Source organism: Ostrea edulis, chromosome 5, assembly GCF_947568905.1.
Source record: "Ostrea edulis chromosome 5, xbOstEdul1.1, whole genome shotgun sequence".
In the NCBI taxonomy this organism is placed as follows: Eukaryota; Metazoa; Mollusca; class Bivalvia; order Ostreida; family Ostreidae; genus Ostrea; species Ostrea edulis.
Genome location: NC_079168.1, coordinates 33892953 through 33920804, shown reverse-complemented (window position 1 = coordinate 33920804; position 27852 = coordinate 33892953). Strand labels below are relative to the sequence as shown.

The 27852-nt window shown below is 34.1% G+C and overlaps 1 protein-coding gene across 4 annotated transcripts in view; it reads left to right on the top strand.

Annotated features, from left to right (window-relative positions):
• The window catches only part of LOC125649301 (uncharacterized), a 91860-nt gene that overhangs the window by 52188 nt on the left and 11820 nt on the right, over positions 1–27852 (top strand). For all 4 annotated transcript variants that reach the window (XM_056165857.1, XM_056165860.1, XM_056165861.1 and 1 more), the window contains 5 exons: positions 1673–1889; positions 2993–3112; positions 7662–7728; positions 8417–8461; positions 15076–15117. In XM_056165857.1, coding sequence (XP_056021832.1) covers positions 1673–1889; positions 2993–3112; positions 7662–7728; positions 8417–8461; positions 15076–15117 — 491 coding nt within the window. The remainder of the gene's footprint in view (positions 1–1672; positions 1890–2992; positions 3113–7661; positions 7729–8416; positions 8462–15075; positions 15118–27852) is intronic.

Sequence of the window (27852 nt, the reverse complement as noted above, 5' to 3'; positions counted from 1 at the left end):
TTTTTCAAATTTGGTATGAAGCATCTTTGGAAGAAGGGGGGCATGAATTGTAAATTTCAGGATTCCAACATCCCCTGGGGCCTTCAGGGCAGGGCAAAAAACTGTCCAAAATTGACCACTTTTCAAAACTCGTCTTCTCAAGAACCGCACACGTTTAAGAAAAACTAAATAAATTGTGATGTGGAGCAGGAAGGCCTCTACCAAAAGTGTAAATTTAATGATTCCCGGGGTAGGTGTTATGACTCCAGGGCGGGGCCAAACTTACTATATAGCATTTATGTGTAGAACACTTAAATAACATTTTTTTTTCTTAGTACTATTGATACTAAATTGAAACTAAATGGATATTTAGGAAGAGCAGGTAGTCCTTTGCCAAATTGTAAATTTTATTATCCCAAGGGTAGGGGTTTTGGTATTAGGGTGGGGCCAAAATGGTCAGTTATTGAATATATGAACAATAGACATTTTAATCTTCTTCTTGATAACTATCATTCCAAGTCTTTTCAAATTTGGTATGAAGCATCTTTGGAAGAAGGGGGACATAAATTGTAAATTTCAGGATTCCTGCACCCCTGGGACCTTAGAGGCGGGGCCAAAATTGCCCCAAATTAACCAATTTTCAACAATCTTTTCTAGAACTGCACATGTTTAAGAAAAACTAAATGCTTGGTTATGTAAAGCAGAAAGACTTCTACCAAATTGTAAATTTCATGATCCCCGGGGTAGGAGTTCTGACCCCAAAGGGGGGAAGATAAACTTAGTATATAGTGTTTATGTGTAAGTTTGCTGATATTGTATGAAATCTAAATGCATACTAAGGAATAGCAGAAAAAGATGTACAAGAAATGGTGAATTTCACAACCCAGGGCTTTGACTCTATAGGATGGGTCCAAATTGGTCATATCTTTTAATGCTAATACACCTATTATATTATGTGAAGCCTTTCATCAGCGTATTCACTTATGGGGTCATTGAAGTTTTAAGAATCTTGTTTTATACTTTAGCTGAATGTTAAAATTTAGCTTAAACATTCAGAACAGGAATTTTTTTCTAGATTTCTTAGCCCTTGGGAGTAGTGATAATTTTTCACTAGTATTCAGGTGACCGATAAGGCCTCTGGGCCTCTTGTTATATTTCACGATGTTAATTCAGCTCATTGCAGCTGGAATTTTGTTTTAATTCTTAGTTTTTAAAAATAATATGGGGGGGGGGGGGGGACGTTGCGTGCATTGCGTCATGTATGGTTAACAGTGTATGTCTGGGAAATAGGCCTTTGAAATAAACTTCAACCTGACACGGAAATTTGACCAAACGCAAATTTTCGGTTGGATTAAGGATTCGAATCATTAAATTGTTATGTTATTTCATTAGACACTTCACTGATTATCCAGCAACAAAAACTGAGTTACGGAATGCCAGAGTATTTTGCTAATGCGGGTTTTCTGTCTCAAAATTGCTGAATATAAATTAAATTACGTTGCATATATAGACCAAACAGCACAATACTGCCGGAAGTTACCATATACTTCTCATATATCTCATATCATGCATACAGTTAATTATTTTTCATATCCTCTAAATGTGTAGATCAATTTCATGACAAAGGTCCAAAATATGATTACATGTAGTTTCGTGACTCTTGTATAAATCTGTGTTATATTCTACTCTGAAGGTGTGTGCTGAATTACCGAAATGGGTTCACCGCGTAAACAAGTGCCCTCCTTCAAACAATTTATCTGCATGGATGGATGCTTCAGACAAACTTAACTGCCTCCATAGTTTGACTTCGTTGGATCCTAAGGAACAGAAAATGGTTTATCATTGTATTCCAAGTGTATTTCTAAACGAATCTGTGGAATTTTGTGGGAGAAATGAGCCAATGCAAGCAGGTAAAAAACCTTTACAGATGTTGTAGTTCTACAATTCTTTAATATAATTGCCTACAAGCCTAGTGGTTCGGGCACGCGCTTCGCGAGGGAGAGGTCCACGGTTCCACTCTCAGTCCCGACAATTCTACTGACGCACACATTATAATCTCAAAAGTTATTTTTATTTGATTTCGTATTCTATTTGATAATTTCATATTCCATTTAGTTTCTTTTCTTTATTTCATAATTTTATTTTTATTCAGTATGGATTTTTTATTTATTAATTTCGTTTTTATTTCATATTTTCGTTTTCCTTTAATAATTGCGTTATTTAAGTAATAATTCTATTTTTAAAATTTTTGCTTTGGTTTTCTATTTATTAATTTTAATATTTTATTTAATACTTTCGTTTTGTGAATTTTGTATTGGCTTGCACTAATGAACTTCCGTAGATGACCATATATGATTACATGTATAGTAACAAAAACTCATTCCCTCTTATTTTATGTTCCACAACAGGACTTATAATATCATACTGCTGATTTCATTTGAAGTGATGTCATAGCATACATATGGCACGGAATGCCATACATCTTGTACCACATTACAGAAATCATGACAAAGACCATGTCATCCTAAGTAGTGACAAGTAAAATTATCTTGTTCCAGTGGAACCTCGCCCCGGACACATCAGATGTTATCTGATCAGAAAATACCCTGACACACAATTTCTTATGTAGGATCAAATCAACACTAGTAAATGTTAAAACTTATATGTGTAAGCTTTGCATTGAGGTATCAATACATTTTACACCAGCTAAATGCGATAAAATAGATAAAAGTGTCATAATGTTCAGAATATCATTAAACAGTAAAGAAAATGGATGTCTCAGAAGCGAAGAATGTTACATGTATATCATTTTGATGTAGATTAAATCCCAACACTAAAGTGGAATATTTTACTAATCAAGTTAAATGATGTCCATGATGCATGGGTATCAACAAATGTACTCGGGCATATTTAGAGAGGAGGATGTGGTAGAATTTGTGCTTTCAGGGAGGGATTGTTAATTTTGATATGCGTCAGAGTATAAAAAAGGGAAAATGTTTTTCTTTTCTTGTAGGAAACTGTCCTATTTACAACTATAGATATGCACCCAATACATCACCCAGCTACTACAAGTGTACTCATTTTAAACGTGGATGCCCATCGAAAATGTTTTTCTCCAAAGAAGTTTATAAATGTAAGTATTATTTTTTGTCAATATTTTTTTTTAGAATATTTTAAATATCTAATTCTATTTTAATGCGTTTTATATTATAATGATTTAATTTATACTCACAAAATTTGTGACAATTCACCTACAGCTGGTGACGTCTGAATGAAATATTCTGGAAGGGATTTAAAACAACAAACAAAATCAAAGCGCCTATACTGACGAACAAGTATACTGGCCACACACACGCTTTCACTTGAAAGCATTATGCACTGAAATATAACAAGAAATTCGTACATGTAACAAATGAAGATTGTCTTTCTCTTTGTCCTTCTCTCCAAAAATCTCGACAGTTATTTGATTTATATTGCCTTTATACTGTATTCACATCACTTACGCCATGTGACCTAATTTCTGAATTACAACGTTTGGATTTCCATGTTCTGCGTGACCCTTTGTTACTGTAAGTAGTCTGCACATTTATCAATGATGAAACATGTAACACAACTAATGTATTAATGCTTGACAAACAATATAAACAGTGTAATTATCCCATATAGAAACTGTTGTAACTTAGTTTTCAAACTTTTGAGGCAGCAAAAGGTGATTTCGGGCATGTGGCGTCACGAAAAGCATTACACTTTTTAATGACATTTTCCACAACAAATTATAAGAAAGAAAAAAAACCACGATGATATTTGATCTAAAACGTTGCTAACTTTGTAAAACAATTTGTTATTTACACTTCAGTGATCTCAATAATTATAAGTAGTCATATGACATCATCAAAATCACCTTTGGTAATGCGCGTGCTCCGCAACCGGAAGTTCCTGGTTTGAATCTCGATCCCAGCGCCACGTCATACACGCAGCTAAGATATTTCCTATAGGTAGTGACTGTTCCTTTCCCACGGACCTGGCATGAGAAAGGAAAGTCACGGGACTATCAAATGAAATTAGAAACTTGGGTCCCGCATTATGGTAGACGTATTCATAATGAAGAACCCCTTACTACTACGGCCATGATTGCCAGGCGTGAATCAAATTTTGTGAAGCTTCAGGAACAGTAGTGTCTCTATACAAGTAGTAAATAATTCTCGAATTGAACGTAAAGTTTATTAACCAATGCCGTATAATTTGATTGTTTTGTATGTTATATACAAAACAATCAAATTATACGGCATTGGTTAATAAACTATTTTAGATTTCTGAGATATTGAACTCTTATTGTGTATACATGTATGTGGAAGTTTAATCAATACTCACCAAATTTTCGATTTACATATAACTATTTGCTGTGTGTATATATATATATATATAATATACCGTTTGTAAATATTTGCTGTGTATATATGATATATCGTTTGTAACTATTTGCTGTATATATATATGATATATCGTTTGTAACTATTTGCTGTATATATATGATATACCGTTTGGAAGATTTTCTTTGCAACGTTGAGAACATTCACACCATCTAGCTCTAAGAAGACGGCCATTTTATTACTGTAATCGATGCATTTACCATTTATATAATAGCTATACTGCTTCACAAATATTTCTAACATTCAATGCAATGTGTTAAAGGAGTCATTAGTGATATCCATATCAAGAAGTTTTGAAAACAAACTCAGATGCATATATAACACTGGGTCATCAAATGCGAAAGAAATGGTAAATATGGCAAAGATGATTGGACTGTTTACGAAAGAAAACGACAAAGATGGGTTATTTTCTGTATTTAATGTGTAAAGGGGTCGTCGATATATTCATTTTTACTACAGGATTGTTCCCAGTCTCGTTTTAAGCTAAATTTCATAAATTCTATGGTCGTTATAAGGATCTAATTTGCAAACACGAGCTCTCACCGGGTCGAATGCTCTCTGACGTGTTTCACACCAGTTGTTAGGCCGTTCTTTACATACTGATTTTGACTACAGACTATTCCGTTTACCTGATAAAGACGTAAGGCTCATACGGATGTCTTCGGTCAACGGGATGTTTACTCCTCCTAAGATCTGATCCCACTTGTAGTGTGTCCAGGGTCCGTGTTTGCCCAACTCTTAATAGGATTTATGAAATTGATCAATGTTCGTTATCTTCACTTGTTCATATAGTGATAATATGATATATATCATGGAAAGTCTTTTATCAATATGGGCACGTGTAATACATCATGATCAACTAAAAGGGAAAGAATGAATTAAATCACACTATTTCACATGGAGTTATCTCCCTTTACTCGCAACGATAACTTACAAATGCATCTTGTTTTATATTGCTGCTGAATATTAGAATTTAGCTTAGATATACTGAACAGGAAAATTATTTTTCAGCCCTTGTGATACTTTTAACTAATATTCAGGTGAGCGATAAGACCCGTGGGCCTCTTGTTTGTATGAACAATGTTCTTGACTACGCTTACGTCTTTGTTTACTGTGAAAAAGTCACATCACATTCACATTATTCACATGTGGACTTGTAAGATTTCCCATATGTTCTACATTACCATAGCACCCAAATGGAAACGCAGTGCCTAGAGTCCTGATCCAGTGGTTTTCTCGTTGTCTATGAAAAGGGTTACTTAACTCTCTTTCTAGAATTCTGACCCTTATGAACAAGATGAAATGATCCGGAGAATTGAAATGTTTGTAGAGAAGTTGATTACCTCCATTATATGTTCCGATATCATTTTATTTAGTGACCCCTTATGTTTCCCGATATAAATCAGTCCACAAAGGTTATACTCAATCGTGCAGACAACGTTAGATGATTTTCAGGTCAAAATTGTTGGTATTGAAACTTCGTCCAGTGAGATTACTAATAAATGAATTCCAATCGATGAAAATCTCACAGGTTTTACACACTTTTTGATAGAGATATATAGACGGGGCACATATTGTTCGAAAAAGAATCATAAAAAATGTCTCTTAAATAGATTTTGCATTCTTTAGTTTGGGCATTTGAAGAATCATTTTTGTATCAAAATTAGTTACTTAACGACTGCATTTACATGTATAAAGAATTTTTGATATTTCAAATGACAATCTGGGGTACATCAACCATTCTGTTAGAGCCTGTGCACCTTATAAACTCCACTGGGTGACACCGATTTATACTTGGTGACGTGTCAGCCAGTATTGAATTGTTATTGGTAATATTCATGGAAAATCATATATCGAAAGGCATGAGGACAGATACATGTTCGATGGTTAAATGAAAAAGTAGATATAACGAACTGTGATCAAGCTCACAAATGTTACAATGAATGCTTAAACTAAGAGTAGGGTACACACATGTCACTGGAAACACCAGAGGTGGATCAGGTGTTTAGGGGAGGTAAGCACCCCTTCTGGACCGGTCACACCCGCTCTACAGGTAAACAGCACACATGTAATCCGTATAGTCAAAATCAGTATATAAAGAACGGTCTAACGATTGATATCAAACACTCAGACAGCATTCGACCCAATGACAAGTTATATTTGCAAATAAAATCATTATACAATGACAACCATGACATTTGCGAAATCCATGAAGCACCATCTTATTTGTCAGTAACCTGCCTCGATTTCAAAATTCATCATGTGCAGCACATGCTCTCGTGTTTCGAATCAGTTGATAGACATGATACAACATGCAAACCACATGCAGATGATAATGGATTATTACTATACGATGGTATAATACCATTATTATTTTTTATAAACACTACGTATTTATTAAACAATCGGTAATTGAATATTAAGTTGATAATTGAATCAGTTATTAATTTTGATTTTCTGTTGTACGTTGCAGTGAAAATAAACCATGTTTTCGAATAGCGGAGTACCAGTCAGTTTTAACTTATCTTCGATAGTCTTGCATAAAGACTTGGGTTCAATATCATTGGAAGGAGATTTTCCAATAATCTAATGGACAAGATTATGTTACAATTTTCAGCCAACTTTGATCAGCCTGGAGGGAATAAAACTTTACATAAAGTATAAGGTTTTTGATATTATAAAGGAAGGCTTATGCCACTTGAAGAGAAATTCCGAAACTTCCGTACAAGATTTAAGCTACATTTTGTACCCAATTTTACTAGACTTTCAAGAATTGTAATTTCCATATATGTCTGAATTTCTATTATTTTTCTATAAAAGGCCAAGGTTAAAATCTTTTACGAACAAAATTTAAGTTATATCTTATTCAATTTTTTACAAACAAAATTTAAGATCTTATTCAAATTTTTACGGACAAAAGTTTAAGTTATATCTTATTCAAATTTTTATCAAACCGTCCTGAATGAAGGCTCGTAGAAAGATCTATGTCGTATTAAATTTCAAAGTAAGTTTGTAAAGGGTCAAGGTTACAAGAAGAGTAATTTCCATGTAAAATAGATTTTTTTGTGTGACAAAAATTGTGTACGAAAGGGACATCAAACTAGAGCACGAACAAGATACTGTATATGTAAATTACCCCCATGTTTCCATTATTCATGTATCACGATAATATATTATACAAACACATCAGACACACCTATACTATAAACCTTGTATTGGTAATCAATTACACAACAACCCGTATTATTCCAGACAGAGAATGCCTGGAGATCAACACTCTGGGAAACTGTTATCTTGAGGAACCTAAATGTCGAGAAAAGTGAGTAACTTCCTATTTAGTACAATTTACATCTTGTTGGACCCATCAATTCACAACATGATTCTATTCTACCTATGTATACTATTTGATGCATATTAGACATATACATTTTCTTGTGTGGCTCTGATTGGAATAGTTTGTCTTTTATTTGACTTCTCTCAGGGCGTGGCGTATATTCAACACTGATTTTAAAAAGACATCATATCTAAGTATTAACGTATGGAATGATTTTTCATGACTATATACATAAATTTAAGCTCATTATGAGGTTAAATGTTTCATTTGTGGATGTACAAAAACGTTTGGGAAGATATCTTCACTACATGGTAGACAGTATTAGAATTGTTTTTGCGATTAAATTTTGAATTGAACGTGCAAATTTCCCATTGTAATTTGGATTCTTAAACCCAAATGCAAAACTGTTTGCTACGAACCGTTGTAGTATAGATTTGGAATTCATTTATAGACCGTTATATATTAAAACAGATTTATTTTTAAAAAACATAATAATTCTAGTATTGCTTTCAAATTAAATTTACCGTAAAGACTTGTGCTTTTGATAAATGCAAGCATACCGGCATCACAGAGTGTTCAAATCATGTCCCCAATTAATGCATAGATTAGGGGGGGGGGGGTCATACAAGTTATTTATCAATATTCGTTATTTATGTTTGTTTTCTTTTCGCAGAAGGAATAGGGTACTGCAAAGTTCAACTGAAACATACCAGAACAGGTAAAAAGATACTAAACTCTCTCTCTCTCTCTCTCTCTCTCTCTCTCTCTCTCTCTCTCTCTCTCTCTCTCTCTCTCTCTCTCTCTCTCAAAAATTGTAGGTGTTAAAAACATACACTTGAAAGTAACTGCACGAAAAAAAGTAAATTTTATCTTTTTATAGCTAAAAAGTTTATTTGAAATTGTTTAGAATAAACACTGAATATGGTGATGATGGTTATTCGCTGAGCTCGAAGTACTGTTTGGCACCTGTGTGCTGTATTCAGTTTAATTCTACATATGCAAAACATCCATGTTTTGGAGTCGAAAAATGGATTTGATTGGAATCTCATTTTCCCTGCAGCCGTAAACATAGTGATGACATGTAGGCGGCAATAACCGGGAGATTCTATAGTTGAGAATTCAAGCGCGGGTTAGACCGGAAGTGGGTATCCTAGTGTAAAATGGTCGTTGCCTTATAGGAGGGTTACTGTATTGCATTGCATGAAAAGTGAATATGATAAACAGTGATCAATCTCATAACTCCTAGGAGGTGGGATCAGCACACTGGTTTTGGCTACGGATTACGCCGTTTACCTGATCAAAATATAGGGCTCACGGTGGGTGTGACCGGTCGATAGGGGATGCTTCTACTCTTAGGCACCTCTCAGGCTCTGCTATATCCAGGGGTTCGTGTTTCCCCAACTATTTATTTTTGCATTGCTTAGAGGAGTTATGAGATTGATCACTGTTCGTTATCTTCACCTTTCACAAAACACTTTGAAAATTGTAAGTTTCTCCATAAAAGTTAAAGCTGTATGACCCGATGTTCATGTATTATTTTTGTACATATTTACTTTAAAGCAGATTAATTACTTTATAAAGTTATTAACTTTCCCTTAATTACATGTTTGAAAACATCTGTATGGAAAAGAAAACAGTAACAATAGTATTTAGAAAGTAAATATAGCGTGGTACATATATAAATCATCCCATAATAGAGTCTATAAATAGACTCACGCGCGTCAGGGGAATCCCAACATGATGTATTAACTCATAAGCAACTGTCTAGTTTTAAGGCTGAAAGAGCGTAAAACAACGAATTACTAAGAGGTATTTGATATTTTTATTTCTATTAAACTTATGGCACGGTACTGTTGTAACAAAATACAAAGCTTTACACAGATAAGACCACCGATGATCTGAAAGTTTGAACTGGTCACGTGAATGTCACTTGAAATGGCAGAGTGACGCAGTTATTTGTAAACATCGATTTAAAATCAAATAATTTGGGTTAAAACAGATGAAATAATGTATGATATGGCATACAGCCTCATGACTACATACGTGCGATGATTTAATAGCGTTTTTACGAGATGGGGAAAAATATTGTAATTCGGACCATACAGCTTTAATATCAAATGGAAAGATATCTTGATTTATGAAAATAACAGAAAGATACAATTGTTAAACAATGCCATATCATTTGTTGCTCTTAATATATATAAATATAAGATGTTCTGTAAACTAGAAAATGTGGATGAATAAGAATACAACGTACAAAACCTTATCAAACAAAAATTATTTTGGTGTAAAATTTTGAAATATTGTAAATGTAATCTAGATATGAATGTTATAGAAAAACTTAGTATCATCACACTGCATATTTTATAACACACACTATGAAATTATTCATAGTAAAGAAGTCTTTTGTTGATTGTTACTCTTGAAATCATTATTGTAAATGATGTAGAAAATTATATTGTATACAAATTCATTAAGTATAAAAAATTTGCTGCTACTGGGAAAAACTCGTCTCCCAGCTAGGCTGCCTAAGGGTCATCTATGGACTCTCAGTTGGCGTGTGTGGACCTTTCAAGCAGTATAAGCGGTATTTAAATGCTTCGCCCTATTTGAATAACATTATTTTTATGAATCAAATGTTAAATCATTTTAACTATAGTGATGTTTTTAAAAAGTGTATACTAGAATGTTTTGGTTTGTTTGTCAAACCAATTATCATAATTAATACAAATAATAAAGTACATGTATTCATATTCATTATAGTACGCTAGACACAGATAATTATTTTAAAAAGATATTTTGTCTTCTTTGGGGGAAATCAGACTTTGAGTAATTTAGCTTTGCAGGTACTTTGATGTAGAATGTATTAGCTGATTTCCCCCAAAATCTTATGTTGAAGATTTCTTTCGTCATTTGGTATTGTAATAAATGATAATTTTTCAATCTCAATTACTCTTTTGTTAAGATTTTTAATGACAGCAACAACGAGCTACGGTGAGCAGAATTTGGGTAATAGAAGCTGATAAACATAAATATACTTGAATGTGGCGTGCGTTGCACAATAGGGTAATTTCGGGGAGCTTTGCCAGGGTTCCAACCCTGGCAGATGTCCTAAAAATTAGTGTCTTTTATTATTACTATCATTTTTGTTATAGAATATTTTCTGGGAAATAATATATATATATATATATATATATATATATATATATATATAACCAAAAATTGTCAATAGCCTGCCTCAATTTAAAAACGGATCATACACAGAACAAGATCTTGTGTATCGAATCACTTAAGAGATATAAATTCCATATGCAGGTGATAATGGAATATTGCTACACAAGTATGGGAAATTGACGATGGAGAAGTTGAAATCACCCTGTTTGTCGTAAAGTTGAGTTGTTAGTTTGCCGTTAATATTTATTTTCAATAAAATTTCCAAGTACGAAGCAGATGTGGAGGACTCTGTTGTGTCTTTTATTTCAAGTTCACAGGGATATATCGATCGACGCATGAATAAAATGTTTTATTGTTAATAAATAAAACGGACTCGTTGATATGTTTGAATGTCGCGTTGAAAGCCACAGCAAAAGATATTTCCTTCTCATGTGGAAGCTTATCAATAAATGTTGTCTCATAAGAATATAAAAGCACGTCATCTAACAAAGGAACGCAATTCGTGCCCATGGGAATTCCAACAGATTGTAAAAAGATCTGATCACCAGGATATTGTTAATTGGGGACTCTAGCATATTTTTTTTATTTTAACTTCGGAGTACTTGTGCGTGGAATAGGAGTTGTGTTTAACAAAGTATTTTTTTTTTTGGATGGCTGATCACTAGATACAGATGTCTTTTCCCGTTTTTGTTGAAGAAGCAACTGTTTATGATGTCAAAAATTCTACTCTTTGATGTATCCTGAGGAATGGTCATGGCACGTGTTGAAACATCGTACGTTTTGATGCTGTTGATTTGAGAACTGTTTTGCGATTTTAAATTCACTGAAAGTTCTTTTGAATTTTTTAGAATCTACATTTGATTTACACCACTTCTGGCATAAGTTGTGACGGTATGTAAGTTTCTCCTTCACAGCTGTTGATACTTTCATGAGAAGTAAACATAGGAGCTTGGTAGAACATTTACTCGATCCCTTGTCTATCTTTGTAAGGGTTTTTGTGAAGTATGGGAATCCAATATAGGTGCAGTAAGTATTCATCCATTCCATTGACTTAGATATTAAATGTGTTTAAAATGGAAGTATGATTTTCAAGAATTTCATCTTTTGAAAGGGCAGTTGGAGTATAAGTATGAATATCAAATGTGGAATTATTGCCAAGTTCGTTTAAAATACAGTTGTAATAATAGTTACAAACAAAGACAATATTGTTACAAGCTCTGTCAGCTGGAACCAAAACATATTCTTCATGTAACCAACCTTATTCTTTGATCACTTATGCGCCAATTTGTTATAAGACTAATGCTTTAATAAACAATCAAAACCTTTATCTATAGAGTTCACAGCAAAACAACAACGTGCACACACAATAATACACAATTCGTTCCCACCACGATTACAGTTAATTAACTCGTTCACAGTCACTTCGATAAAACAGACATAATATAATGGCGCTAGTTTATTAAACACAGAAGGATAGATGATACGTATTTTGTTTTGATGTTTCTAATACGGGTTTTGATATTCCTCGTATACTTTTAATCCATTCTGACAAGGTATCAAGTTTTTCTATTTTCTATTTATCCCATTGTCTGCATATCGTATAGCGCTTTGTAAGGCAGGGTGATACTAGTAATTTTGGCTTACTTTATGAGTTTTGTGTCATGTCGACAAAATTTGGATTGCTAAAATATATGTTTTGGAGCCACATGTCTGCCAAAATATATTCCACTAAAATGTCTCGTATACCTATGAGCTAGAAAATCGCCAGATTGTACATCTGTTGAAAAAGATCGCGATACGGTATGTGCTTTTTGTGAAATACAAAGTTAGTATTAAACTGCGTCTTAGGCAATCCCAATCAGACAATCACCATGTATAAAGTTGTTTTGAGTTATTACTAAAAGATATGGTTCGATTAGATTCATTCTCTGTCCACCTAGCTAGGAAATTCAGTAATCTAAATCACTGACAGAGTCACGGCCCTGGTTTGTAAAATTTGCAGTAACGCAGCGGTATTGAGCATCGCAAGTTATATACTAGTATATATGCAAGGTCAAAGACACAATACTTAGTGCTAATAACAAAATACTTTGTAATCAATATCATATTCGGATTATATATATAGACTTTCACAACTAGAAAATGCAAAACTGTCAAATTAATATGAAAGTTTTAAATTTCTCAAATAGGGTCAGGACGAGAGACCCGTAGTTATATACTATAAGGACTGTTTAGAATGAAACTAGGATGAGAAAATGTTTGTTTATTCAACAGCTTCAAAGACAAAACCAAAACAAACATGTTGATGAAGGAAAGTGTTGAAAGATTTGTCACTGCGACAGGCAGCAAATTTGTAATATTTTGATATCAGAATCAAGTATCCTGCTTTAACAGCTTTCTAAAAACAATGAGCTTGATGCGTTACTGATTTACATTTCATCACCTTGTATTGGGAGAAACATTCTTTTCATTTTCTCATATTTCACCTCCGCGAACTGTCCATATTTTTGTTGATATCAAATTTAAAGTAGTTTTAAGTACAATATATGATTTTTCAACAAATGGGTGATAATGAAGACTGACATTCCATACATTTAGCTTTGACTGGTATTGACTGTATAACTTATTCCAGATTCCAGAAAGAAATTTGAGTTATCTTTGAGTTTTCAATTATATGAAATGCTATGCTAATACAAATGTATATATTTGAATTAAGGAGATTTCCAACTTCTGTTTACTTTGCACAGATGAACTTTGACATGCCGATCAAATCTGAATTTGAATTCGCCTCAGATTTTTCACAGCAATCAATGCTGTTAATTGGGCATTTTATTGGCCAAAGGATGCATCACTTTATTCACAGTTGTTGTATCCAACAGCTGGATAAAATTAGTCTGGATACATTAGCAATAAACTATGCAATTCACAGAAAAATGTCCCTCGGGATTCTATGACCGAATTCAAAATTCCCACTTCCATTGTGGGAGATCTCGCAGGTTCTCGCTATTTATATGAGAGTTGTCAGTTTAAATTGATATTGAAAAACAGTGACTATTAAATACAGATTTCATCACCTCCACTCTGCACCCCTCCAGTCCACTTTTTACCCTCAGGCCGTCTTTCAATACGTCACTTTGTGAAACTGCCTCCATCACCACACTAGAACACGTGTCCTCTCTTCATCATTCAAACAAAACATGGATATGACGATGCCCTACCCTTTTATAATCACACGTGTTTTTATATTTAAATTGCATATTATCAGCAGAAATACACATGTATGTGGAGGTTGTTGGTATCATGGCGGCATAAAAAAAATAACAGAAGCATGATGAATTTGCATAATGGTCATGCCGATTTCCCTACATTCTTCATAACCTCTCCTTTATACATTTATCCTTAATTATCATCATTTCAAGAAACAAGTTCCCGTGGGGATCCGGGTTAGAAGAGGTCGTCAGTACCCCTTGCTTGTCGTAAGAGGCGACTAAATGGGGCGGTCCTTCGGATGAGACCGCAAATACCGAGGCTCCGTATCAACAGGTGTGACACAATAAAGATCCCACCCGGCTCAAAGGCCGTAAACTCCGAGCACAGGCCTAAATTTTGCAACCCTTCACTGGCAATGGTGACGTCTCCATATGAGTGAAATATTCTCAAGTGAGACGTTAAACAATATACAATCAATTAAGAAACAGTTTTAAATTAATGCATTTTACTGAATATATATGGCGCTTAGATTTTTGTGTCGAGAGTTGCAAATATGATATACATGTAGTTAATTAATTAACTTCAAATGTAAAAACACATAAAACACCTCGGATGCTTTGAATTTTTTTTAATTAATATGTCCTTTATATATACCCACAACTTATCCAACTGATGTATATACCTGTATTCATCCACCTTTGTACCTGCTATGGTTTGGTGAAGTTGTAAATTATCACGAGCACCTTCAGTACTGATATATTTATGGTCTGGGGAGAATAACTCTTTAAATTTGGTCTTGATCCTAACTGAAATGTACCTTCGTTGAGTTGAGCAATGCAGATTTTTCCCAACCTATGTTTTAAATACGTAAAATTCAGTTATGTGCCTTGTTTATGTGTTATTTATTTGAATAATCGTTATTGATGTTCTGAACATTTTATTTTGTAGCACCAACCTAAGGATATCGGAAACAGACAATTACATTAACTGGTAATATTAGTAGTATGAGTATGAAATCAATGTACATATTTATTAACAAACATGTAAATTTCCACCTGCACGTAATAATAACCTGTAACCCTTTGCCATTTTCATATTTCTTTCTATTGAGTTATGATTTTGATTTCTTTTCCATTCGCACAGAAAATGCAGTATATTAACTGATTTATACATATGCATGAAAGGTGAAGATAACAAACTTCGATCAATCTCATAACTTCTATAAGCAATACCAATAAATAGTTGGGTAAACACGGACTCCTGAACATACCAAAAGTGGGAGCAGGTGCCTAGGAGGAGTAAGCATACCCTGTCGACTGGTCACATCTGCCGTTCGCCCTGCATCTTGATCAGGTAAACGGAGTAATCCGTAGTCAAAAATCAGTGTACCAAGAACAGCCTAACAACCGGTATGAAACACGTCAGACAGCATTTGACCCAATGGAAGGCGAAGATGACGAACACTGATCAATCTCATAACCCCTATAAGCAATACAAAATAGATAGTTGGGCAAACACGGACCCCTGGACACACCAGGGGTGGGATCAGGTGCCTATGAGGAGTAAGCATCCCCTGCCGACCGGTCACATCCGCCGTGACCCCTATATCCTGATCAGGCAAACGGAGCTATCCGTAGTCAAAATAAGTGTGCCAAGATCGGCCTAACAGTCGGTATGAAACACGTCAGACAGCATTTGACCCAATGATAGGTTGTATTGACGAACTAGATTGTTATAACAACCATAGAATTTGCGAAATGCTGACTTCAATCGAAACTGTTGAAACCCCATTACCATCAACTTGTTTGTCAGTAGCTTACCTCGATTTAATCAAAGTACTTAAAGTACTCGTGGGAGTTGAACATTGTGGAAATTCAGTTAGAACAGATAGCACTGGAAGGGTAGGGGGATAAATGACTGAATATTATCATGATTTTAGATACAAATCAATTGTTGTTGTTTTTCAAAGCGTTACAACAGCAAACATGGATAATGGAAGGCCCATGGGCCACAACGCTCCTCGAGTAACTGAAGTCGTGTTGTTGTTTTCTAGAATTTCACCCCTTTATATTCTCATGAAAAATGTGACCACATATTATGGCCCAAACATTCAAATCAATATGGTTTTCAATGCCTTGCAGTTATGAAGAAGTTTTTTCCCCTGTATATATACATTCAAGTTTAATCCTAGTTGTAGCTAATTCTAAGGATTCATTACTTGAAAAGGTAGTCCAATATGCTAAACTGTCACCTGAGTATACTACAGTCCTGTAGAGGATCAATGGAATGGTAAATAATTGTATAATAACTCAAAATAAATGAAATGCAAAAAAATTAAAATTTGTCCGGCATTGGAAATGCACAAGCCGAGTTGCGCAAGGAATGGACATAGAGGGAACCGGCAGAAAAGTTTGCAAGAATTATCAAGCAGGGAGCAAAATTTTGCGTACATAAATTTCAGCCGACTTAAATCCTTTGTGACCTTGACCTTTAACCCTTGACCAAAATCAATAGGCTTCTTTGTCTCATCAAGGGCGATAATCCATCAAAGTTTAATTGAGATCCTATAATTTGTTAAAAAATCATAGTGCAGAAAACAAAATTTTCTCCAAATTTCAGTCTATTTATAGCCACTGTGACTTTGACCTTGTGACCCCAGAATCGATAGGCTTCTTGTCTTACTTAATCGATCTAAGTATGATTGAGATCCTATAATTCGTTCAAGAGCTATGGTGTGGAAAACAAAATTTTCTCCAAATTTCAGTCTATTTATAGCCAGTGACCTTGACCTTTGACCTAGTGACCCCAGAATCGATAGGCTTCCTGGTCTTACTGAGTGTGACAATCCATCTAAGTTTGATTGAGATCGTTTTATTCGTTCAAGAGCTGTGGTGCGGAAAACAAAATTTTCTCCAAATTTCAGTCTATTTATAGCCACTGTGACCTTGACCTTTGACCTAGTGACCCCAGAATCGATAGGCTTCCTCATCTTACTGAGGGTGATAATCCATCTAAGTTTGAATGAGATCCTATAATTTGCTCAAGAGCTATGGTGCGGAAATGCAATGTTGATGCGTGCCCGCCTGCCCGCCCAAAGGCACTTCATCAGATCATAAGCCGAGTTCGACTTCATTGCAACTCCGCTAAAAATGAAACAGTAGTCAAATAATGTTATTTATTGCCAAGGTATTTGGGATATTATACAGTGGCTCAAACAGGGGGTGAATGAACCTGACAGAATGGGAAGAATATAGTGGAATCAGACTTGTGATGTTGGAAATCTATAGTGATTAATAAACTATACATGTACAAGATCCATAACTATTTTTTTCAGTTTGTGAGGGAGAATCCTCATGTCTCTTTCATCTGTAGACAAATAAACAATGTGTTTTGACCAGAGCAATTTCCAATCCTTTTTGCAGCATAAATTCAACATTGTGGCAACTGGGTTAAACTTTGATAGTGAAGTATAATACATGGCAGCACCTTATCCCATGCTCTTAAAATTTCTGTTTGACACACACTCATGACATCCACTCAAACATTACAGAGTGCAGCAAAATCTCATTGTAATAGGGGATTCAAAATGAATAATTGGTACAAAATATGGTACATACTATTAAAAAAGGATAATGAATTTGACATATTGATGTCTTGGAAAAGGAAATTCTGACATCGGGGCTCTAAGCGTTTTCAAACATTGTCATTTGATAAAAGTGTTCTACATTTTTAAAAATAGAGATTAATATGTCTTTACATACATAGGTGAGAAAGTTTCCATTATTCCTAGCCGAGACATACCATGTATGCACAAAAAATTCATAAACAAATATCATACTACTCACGTAGAAAATGTGGACCTTACCGTCATCAAGCGCAGCGAAACACGCCATTTCGAGATTTTCGTCGACGAAAGCTCGGTAACAGTAATGAATAAGGTACACTCATTTTGTATCTATTTTGTGACTTTCTTTATTAAAAGGAACAGTTCTCTAATGTGTAACGTGCAATTACTACGTAATTCAATAACTTGAAGCATGAAGCAGTTTCACTTTGCAACCGGATATAAGAAATTTTATTTCGTATTCCGATCCCAATCGAAAGTTGTTGACTGGGAATGACGTGTTTTAATTCAATATACATGTAACATCAAGCATTTTTTATATCACATTAAAAACAAAAAACAAATATATACACATACACAATGTTGTAGAGTTATTTCTTGAAAATTTTCTGAGGTTTCGCACCATATTCGATATTTCGCGCCACAGTGTCAATAGGTCTTGTGTGCAGTTGTCGTTCGTTTTCCTATCAATGTTTATAGGTGACGCTGCGCTACAAACGACAATTTTCAACCTTATCTTTTATTTTTCTATGTATATCAGTATCAATTTGATCGAAATCCTGTATTCAAATTGATTTGAATACAATATCATTGCATTTACTTACATGTCAAATATCAAAATTAGATTAATTCAGAAAAGTTACATGGATTATTTAATGGCGGATGTTTATAAAAGTTTATGTTGATTTACCTAGGAGTAAATCAGCTGACACAGAACCCCCGCTGACGACCACTATACAAATCAATACAAATTACTGCGCAGAAAAGTGCGTGATGACCCAGGGAGATTGAACATAGTTCAACTCCCAAAAACTGACTATACGAAGAACAAATTCTTGCGTATCGAATCAGTTAAGAGATATAAACACCATATGCAGGTGATAATGGAATATTGCTACAGAAATATGGGAAGTTGACGGTGGAGAAGCTGAAATCATCCCGTTTTTCATACAGTTGAGTTGTAATTAGTAGTTAATGTCTACTTTAAATAAAATATCTAAGTAGGAAGCAGAAGTGTACGACTCTGTGGTGTCTTTTATTTCGAGCTCACAGCTAGGGATATATCGAATCGACATATGAATGAAAGTTATTATTGGTAATAGACAAAACGTCGTCGATATATCTAAATGTCGAATTGAATGCCACCGCAAGATATTTTTTTCTTCTCGCGTAGAAGATTATAACCCAATGAGAGGTTATAAACGTTGCAGCATTATACAAAAGTCCCAAACCTTTTTTCTAGATTTCAAAACTGTTTTATACTTTAAATCGTAGACTTGAACTTCGTGGCTTGAGGAGAATTTAACAAGATTCGTTTCTCGAAAACAATGCAAATAAGATCCCCGTCAATGTATGCGATTTTACAGCACCGGTATTTAGACTCTATCGAGAACAGTCTCGGAGTAATTGTTAATAAAAGTTAATGAGATAATGTATTTTATACCACTCTGTTTTAAAACATTTAATTTCTTGATTCTTTAATAACATTGTAATAAATAGTATGCATCGCTCATTCAAAGTATCACCCTTCAACTTCATAATTATTGCTGTTTGGAATGTCCCTAATCTGACTTTCAGTAAATGTCGTCATGTATATATTAGGGTACCTGTTGCTGTGTTTATGTTAGTATATTATTTTAGGGTACCTGTTGCTGTGTTTATGTTATTATATTATTTTAGGGTACCTGTTGCTGTGTTTATGTTAGTATGTTATTTCAGGGTACCTGTTGCTGTGTTTATGTTAGTATGTTATTTTAGGGTACCTGTTGCTGTGTTTATGTTAGTATGTTATTTTAGGGTACCTGTTGCTGTGTTTATGTTAGTATATTATTTTAGGATACCTGTTGCTGTGTTTATGTTAGTATATTATTTTAGGATACCTGTTGCTGTGTTTATGTTAGTGTGTTATTTTAGGGTACCTGTTGCTGTGTTTATGTTAGTGTGTTATTTTAGGGTACCTGTTGCTGTGTTTATGTTAGTATGTTATTTTAGGGTACCTGTTGCTGTGTTTATGTTAGTATGTTATTTTAGGGTACCTGTTGCTGTGTTTATGTTAGTATATTATTTTAGGGTACCTGTTGCTGTGTTTATGTTAGTATATTATTTTAGGATACCTGTTGCTGTGTTTATGTTAGTATGTTATTTTAGGGTACCTGTTGCTGTGTTTATGTTAGTATGTTATTTTAGGGTACCTGTTGCTGTGTTTATGTTAGTATGTTATTTTAGGGTACCTGTTGCTGTGTTTATGTTAGTATGTTATTTTAGGGTACCTGTTGCTGTGTTTATGTTAGTATATTATTTTAGGGTACCTGTTGCTGTGTTTATGTTAGTATGTTATTTTAGGATACCTGTTGCTGTGTTTATGTTAGCATATTATTTTAGGATACCTGTTGCTGTGTTTATGTTAGTATGTTATTTTAGGGTACCCGTTGCTGTGTTTATGTTAGTATGTTATTTTAGGGTACCTGTTGCTGTGTTTATGTTAGTATGTTATTTTAGGGTGCCCATTGCTGTGTTTATGTTAGTATGTTATTTTATGGTACCCGTTGCTGTGTTTATGTTAATATGTTATTTTAGGGTACATGTTGCTGTGTTTATGCTAGTATGTTATTTTAGGGTACCTGTTGCTGTGTTTATATTAGTATATTATTTTAGTGTACCTGTTGCTGTGTTTATGTTAGTATATTATTTTAGGGTACCTGTTGCTGTGTTTATGTTAGTATGTTATTTTAGGGTACCTGTTGCTGTGTTTATGTTAGTATGTTATATTAGGGTACCTGTTGCTGTGTTTATGTTAGTATGTTATTTTAGGGTACCCGTTGCTGTGTTTATGTTAGTATGTTATTTTACGGTACCTGTTGCTGTGTTTATGTTAGTATGTTATTTTTGGGTACCTATTGCTGTATTTATGTTAGTATGTTATTTTAGGGTACCTGTTGCTATGTTTATGTTAGTATGTTATTTTAGGGTACATGTTGCTGTGTTTATGTTAGTATGTTATTTTAGGGTACCCGTTGCTGTGTTTATGTTAGTATGTTATTTTAGGGTACCTGTTGCTGTGTTTATGTTAGTATGTTATTTTAGGGTACATGTTGCTGTGTTTATGCTACTATGTTATTTTAGGGTACCTGTTGCTGTGTTTATATTAGTATATTATTTTAGTGTACCTGTTGCTGTGTTTATGTTAGTATATTATTTTAGGGTACCTGTTGCTGTGTTTATGTTAGTATATTATTTTAGGGTACCTGTTGCTGTGTTTATGTTAGTATGTTATATTAGGGTACCTGTTGCTGTGTTTATGTTAGTATGTTATTTTAGGGTACCCGTTGCTGTGTTTATGTTAGTATGTTATTTTAGGGTACCTGTTGCTGTGTTTATGTTAGTATGTTATTTTAGGGTACCTGTTGCTGTATTTATGTTAGTATGTTATTTTAGGGTACCTGTTGCTATGTTTATGTTAGTATGTTATTTTAGGGTACCTGTTGCTGTGTTTATGTTAGTATGTTATTTTAGGGTACCTGTTGCTGTATTTATGTTAGTATGTTATTTTAGGGTACCTGTTGCTATGTTTATGTTAGTATGTTATTTTAGGGTACATGTTGCTGTGTTTATGTTAGTATGTTATTTTAGGGTACCCGTTGCTGTGTTTATGTTAGTATGTTATTTTAGGGTACCTGTTGCTGTGTTTATGTTAGTATGTTATTTTAGGGTACCTGTTGCTGTGTTTATATTAGTATATTATTTTAGTGTACCTATTGCTGTGTTTATGTTAGTATGTTATTTTACGGTACCTGTTGCTGTGTTTATGTTAGGATGTTATTTAGGGTACATGTTGCTGTGTTTCTGTTGGTATATTATTTTAATGTACCTGTTGCTGTGTTTATGTTATTATTATAGACCAGCCTTGCAAAACTTCAAAATGGTAGCAGTTTGTAGTGTACATTGTACTTGTAAGATGACCTTGTCCTAGGATGGAAATAAAGACATAACATTATGTTTACATATATACAAGTTTATTTTTTGCACTTATTGTATTTTATAACAACACCCCCCCCCCTCCCCATTGTGGCTGTTGTTGGTCTTGGCAACTAGGCAATGAGTAAAATTTTAAAGTTTTACATTAAAATTTTACCATGTAAATTACACCTGTGTATTGACACCCAAATGGTACAGGCCAAAAACACATCATTGCCTAATGTTATATCATAAAATCAAGCAACAAATTTAGCAGATCTTCTCATTCCGGTTGACGGAAATGAGACGATTTGCAATCACCCCCAAACATCAATCATTAAAATGTCAATTTTCAATTAAACAAAAAACCATATGACTATGATTCCGATGAGCGGCAATCAAAGTGTATCATATATATATGTGACCAAATTGTCACCAAATAATTCAATACATACAATATTGTCCAATCAAATCATTCAATGTCCAATCACAAGAACCAGACGCGCATTCTTCCACATGGCGGAAATGGTTACAATATTAACCATTGAAGCCACCGCCACCAAGGGGGGGGGGGGGGGCTAGTTCCTGGAGCCAAGACCTTGCCACAAAATACCCCGTCCAAATTCTAGTATAACTTTGGATACACTTGCCATCCATTCGTTATAAATTGTTCTAACCCTGCACTAATGTTGTTGAGAAAAATTTCATTGCCTATATTTGATATATGGACCCCATCTGCCTCAAAAAGATTTGTGTTTACAAGTTTGATATCCAAATACTTGATATAACGTCCCCCATTCCTTACTAAATAAGCCGCCACTGAACTGTTGATTCTTCTTGCAGAATTATTCTTTTTGTCTATGCTATATGATGAATACCAGTTCTTTCTAGGCAATATTTGTGACCATACTAGCTTTGTATTGGGTAAAAGTTTCCAAATTTTGTCAATTGTACCTTTCATATCTTGTATAAGCTGTTTCATTGGTGTGTACCCAATATTATTACCACCACAATGTAGAATAATGTAATCAGGAGGGTCAGCAACTTTCAGCAATGTTTTGATCTTGTTGTACATTTCATACCAGCCCAATACCTTCTTTTTCTTGCCACCAAATAGACACATTTAATCTATCCATTAGTCCCAAGTTAACTCCATCTGGTCTGATTCTAGCTGCTAAAAATGCTCTTTTGACTATTGATGAGCCCACTACCCATACATGTTGTTCTGAAAGTGTATATATAGAGACATGACAAGATTATATACATTACTGTAATTATATGACTTGAAACCATTTTCATATATACTTAAACATATGACAGTCTTAAGGGTTACACCTACATTTATATTATGATTACATCCTAACATGAATTTTGTATGCTTTAGATTTCCATCTTCCTGCTTTACAGATTTCTTCCTCTGATATACCAAACATTGCTGCACTGGTTGCTGCCCCAATTCTAAATGAATGAGACTTGTATTTTTACCTTCTAACCCTATTATCGACAAAACCTTATTTAAAACTGCCGTAAATTGGTATCTAGTTAGTGGTTGTCCACTAAAATGACAGAACAACTTCCCCTACACTGAAGGTCGTATTGCTAGATATTCTTGAATAATCTTAATTGGTTGTATTTGAGACCCAAATGGCTATTCTGAATAGCAATTGTTTCTCCTTCCCCTATTTGATCCACTTTGGAATGCTTTAGTTTTATTTCGATTTTATTTTCTTCTGTAAACATTGTTATATCTTCATAATCAATTGCATGTCCCAGATCTTTTTGGTTTTTTACTGTCATTTCTCCAACTTTAAAGAAACCAAAAAATGCTAAAGTGTAGGCGGCTTGAAACAGTTTGCATTCATAGTAGTTTGTACAAACCAAGTGCAAACTTTGTAGTATTTGATTTAATATATTTGATGTAATTAGCAGTCTGGCATCATTTTTTTTTACCTTTCTTCTGAATCCTTCTAAGAGTTTCTTAACCAGAAAGCTTTGAGTTTCATCCCTATTGTTTTGAATTTTTAGTTTGTAAGAAATAGCTGAAATGTAAGCTCTAGCTGTTGCCACTGAGAGATGTTTTGCTGATATATAACCTATAAATAGAAATATTTGCTCTAACGTAGGGGGCCATATTTTGCTAAGGTTTAGGGAATCTTGGAATTCCTCAAAGCATCTTAGTCCCTGGTTGTATGTTTCCTGAGTATTTTGGGCTGTTGCTAGATGTAACAAGTTGTTTACTTCATTTCTAACATCAACTGCTGAAATTCTACTGGTATTTTTTCTGGTATCTTGTTTGCTTGTGGAGCCAATTCCTGAAATGTTTTAAACTCTTTACGTGACAGTGCATCTGCGATACTATTTTGTGTACCTGCTATATGTTTTGCCTTGAATACTATGTTGTTTTTTAACAGTATAAGGACCAACTTTCTTATCAAAAACATGATCCTTTTTGCTTTTGATGTTTGTTTGTTAATAATTGACACCAGTGCATTGTTGTCAATGTACATTATGATCCTCTTGTTCTTAAAGAGCATTTCGCCCCATATGTAAATAGCTAATACAATGGGCACCAGCTCCAAAAATGACATTTCTTTAAAAATACCTAAATCCCATTTTGTTGGCCAAGGCCAGAAAACCCATCTACCTTCCCAGTATGCCCCACATCCCAAATCTGGATTCCCTGTACTATCTGTAAACAATTCCATATTTTCATTACTCAGCCATTCACTCTCATGCAAGAGTCTAACACCATTGAACTGTTCTAAAAAAAAAAAAAGTAACCATGTTTTAACATCTTCCCTAAACTCATTTGTGATTTTGATATGATGATGAGCTTTTGTCACCCTACAAGTATCATCATAAAACCTTCTGTTGAATGCTCTTGCATTTGGCACACCTTTGGTGAAAAAATTTAAGCTTCCAACTATGCTTTGTACTTCTTGTAACTGTAATGACTTTTTAATGAGGGCCATATTTAGCATAGATTTCAACTGTTTTACCTTTTCTAGAGGAATTTTTACAACCATATCAACCGTATTTATTTCTAAACCTAAAAATGTAATGCTTGTAGATGGCCCTACTGTTTTTTCATTTGCTAACGGTACACCCACCAAACTGCACAAATTCTGAAACTGTTATTTTAGGGTACCTGTTGCTGTGTTTATTTAGTATATTATTTTAATGTACCTGTTACTGTGTTTATGTTATTTTAAGAGTACCTGAGCTGTGTTTATGTTAGTATGTTATTTTAGGGTACCTGTTGCTGTGTTTATGTTAGTATGTTATTTTAGGATACCTGTTGCTGTGTTTATGTTAGTATATTATTTTAGGGTACCTGTTGCTGTGTTTATGTTAGTATGTTATTTTAGGATACCTGTTGCTGTGTTTATGTTAGTATGTTATTTTAGGGTACCTATTGCTGTGTTTATGTTAGTATGTTATTTTAGGGTACCTGTTGCTGTGTTTATGTTAGTATGTTATTTTAGGGTACCTGTTGCTGTGTTTATGTTAGTATGTTATTTTAGGGTACCCATTGCTGTGTTTATGTTAGTATGTTATTTTATGGTACCCGTTGCTGTGTTTATGTTAGTATGTTATTTTAGGGTACCTGTTGCTGTGTTTATGTTAGTATGTTATTTTAGGGTACCTGTTGCTGTGTTTATGTTAGTATATTATTTTAGGGTACCTGTTGCTGTGTTTATGTTAGTATATTATTTTAGTGTACCTGTTGCTGTGTTTATGTTAGTATATTATTTTAGGGTACCTGTTGCTGTGTTTATGTTAGTATGTTATTTTAGGGTATCCGTTGCTGTGTTTATGTTAGTATGTTATATTAGGGTACCTGTTGCTGTGTTTATGTTAGTATGTTATTTTAGGGTACCCGTTGCTGTGTTTATGTTAGTATGTTATTTTACGGTACCTGTTGCTGTGTTTATGTTAGTATGTTATTTTAGGGTACCTGTTGCTGTATTTATGTTAGTATGTTATTTTAGGGTACCTGTTGCTGTGTTTATGTTAATATGTTATTTTAGGGTACATGTTGCTGTGTTTATGCTAGTATGTTATTTTAGGGTACCTGTTGCTGTGTTTATATTAGTATATTATTTTAGTGTACCTGTTGCTGTGTTTATGTTAGTATATTATTTTAGGGTACCTGTTGCTATGTTTATGTTAGTATGTTATTTTAGGGTACATGTTGCTGTGTTTATGTTAGTATATTATTTTAGGGTACCTGTTGCTGTGTTTATGTTAGTATGTTATTTTAGGGTATCCGTTGCTGTGTTTATGTTAGTATGTTATATTAGGGTACCTGTTGCTGTGTTTATGTTAGTATGTTATTTTAGGGTACCCGTTGCTGTGTTTATGTTAGTATGTTATTTTACGGTACCTGTTGCTGTGTTTATGTTAGTATGTTATTTTAGGGTACCTGTTGCTGTATTTATGTTAGTATGTTATTTTAGGGTACCTGTTGCTGTGTTTATGTTAATATGTTATTTTAGGGTACATGTTGCTGTGTTTATGCTAGTATGTTATTTTAGGGTACCTGTTGCTGTGTTTATATTAGTATATTATTTTAGTGTACCTGTTGCTGTGTTTATGTTAGTATATTATTTTAGGGTACCTGTTGCTGTGTTTATGTTAGTATGTTATTTTAGGGTACCTGTTGCTGTGTTTATGTTAGTATGTTATATTAGGGTACCTGTTGCTGTGTTTATGTTAGTATGTTATTTTAGGGTACCCGTTGCTGTGTTTATGTTAGTATGTTATTTTACGGTACCTGTTGCTGTGTTTATGTTAGTATGTTATTTTTGGGTACCTGTTGCTGTATTTATGTTAGTATGTTATTTTAGGGTACCTGTTGCTATGTTTATGTTAGTATGTTATTTTAGGGTACATGTTGCTGTGTTTATGTTAGTATGTTATTTTAGGGTACCCGTTGCTGTGTTTATGTTAGTATGTTATTTTAGGGTACCTGTTGCTGTGTTTATGTTAGTATGTTATTTTAGGGTACATGTTGCTGTGTTTATGTTAGTATGTTATTTTAGGGTACCTGTTGCTGTGTTTATATTAGTATATTATTTTAGTGTACCTATTGCTGTGTTTATGTTAGTATGTTATTTTACGGTACCTGTTGCTGTGTTTATGTTAGGATGTTATTTAGGGTACATGTTGCTGTGTTTCTGTTGGTATATTATTTTAATGTACCTGTTGCTGTGTTTATGTTATTATTATAGACCAGCCTTGCAAAACTTCAAAATGGTAGCAGTTTGTAGTGTACATTGTACTTGTAAGATGACCTTGTCCTAGGATGGAAATAAAGACATAACATTATGTTTACATATATACAAGTTTATTTTTTGCACTTATTGTATTTTATAACAACACCCCCCCCCCTCCCCATTGTGGCTGTTGTTGGTCTTGGCAACTAGGCAATGAGTAAAATTTTAAAGTTTTACATTAAAATTTTACCATGTAAATTACACCTGTGTATTGACACCCAAATGGTACAGGCCAAAAACACATCATTGCCTAATGTTATATCATAAAATCAAGCAACAAATTTAGCAGATCTTCTCATTCCGGTTGACGGAAATGAGACGATTTGCAATCACCCCCAAACATCAATCATTAAAATGTCAATTTTCAATTAAACAAAAAACCATATGACTATGATTCCGATGAGCGGCAATCAAAGTGTATCATATATATATGTGACCAAATTGTCACCAAATAATTCAATACATACAATATTGTCCAATCAAATCATTCAATGTCCAATCACAAGAACCAGACGCGCATTCTTCCACATGGCGGAAATGGTTACAATATTAACCATTGAAGCCACCGCCACCAAGGGGGGGGGGGGGGGGCTAGTTCCTGGAGCCAAGACCTTGCCACAAAATACCCCGTCCAAATTCTAGTATAAC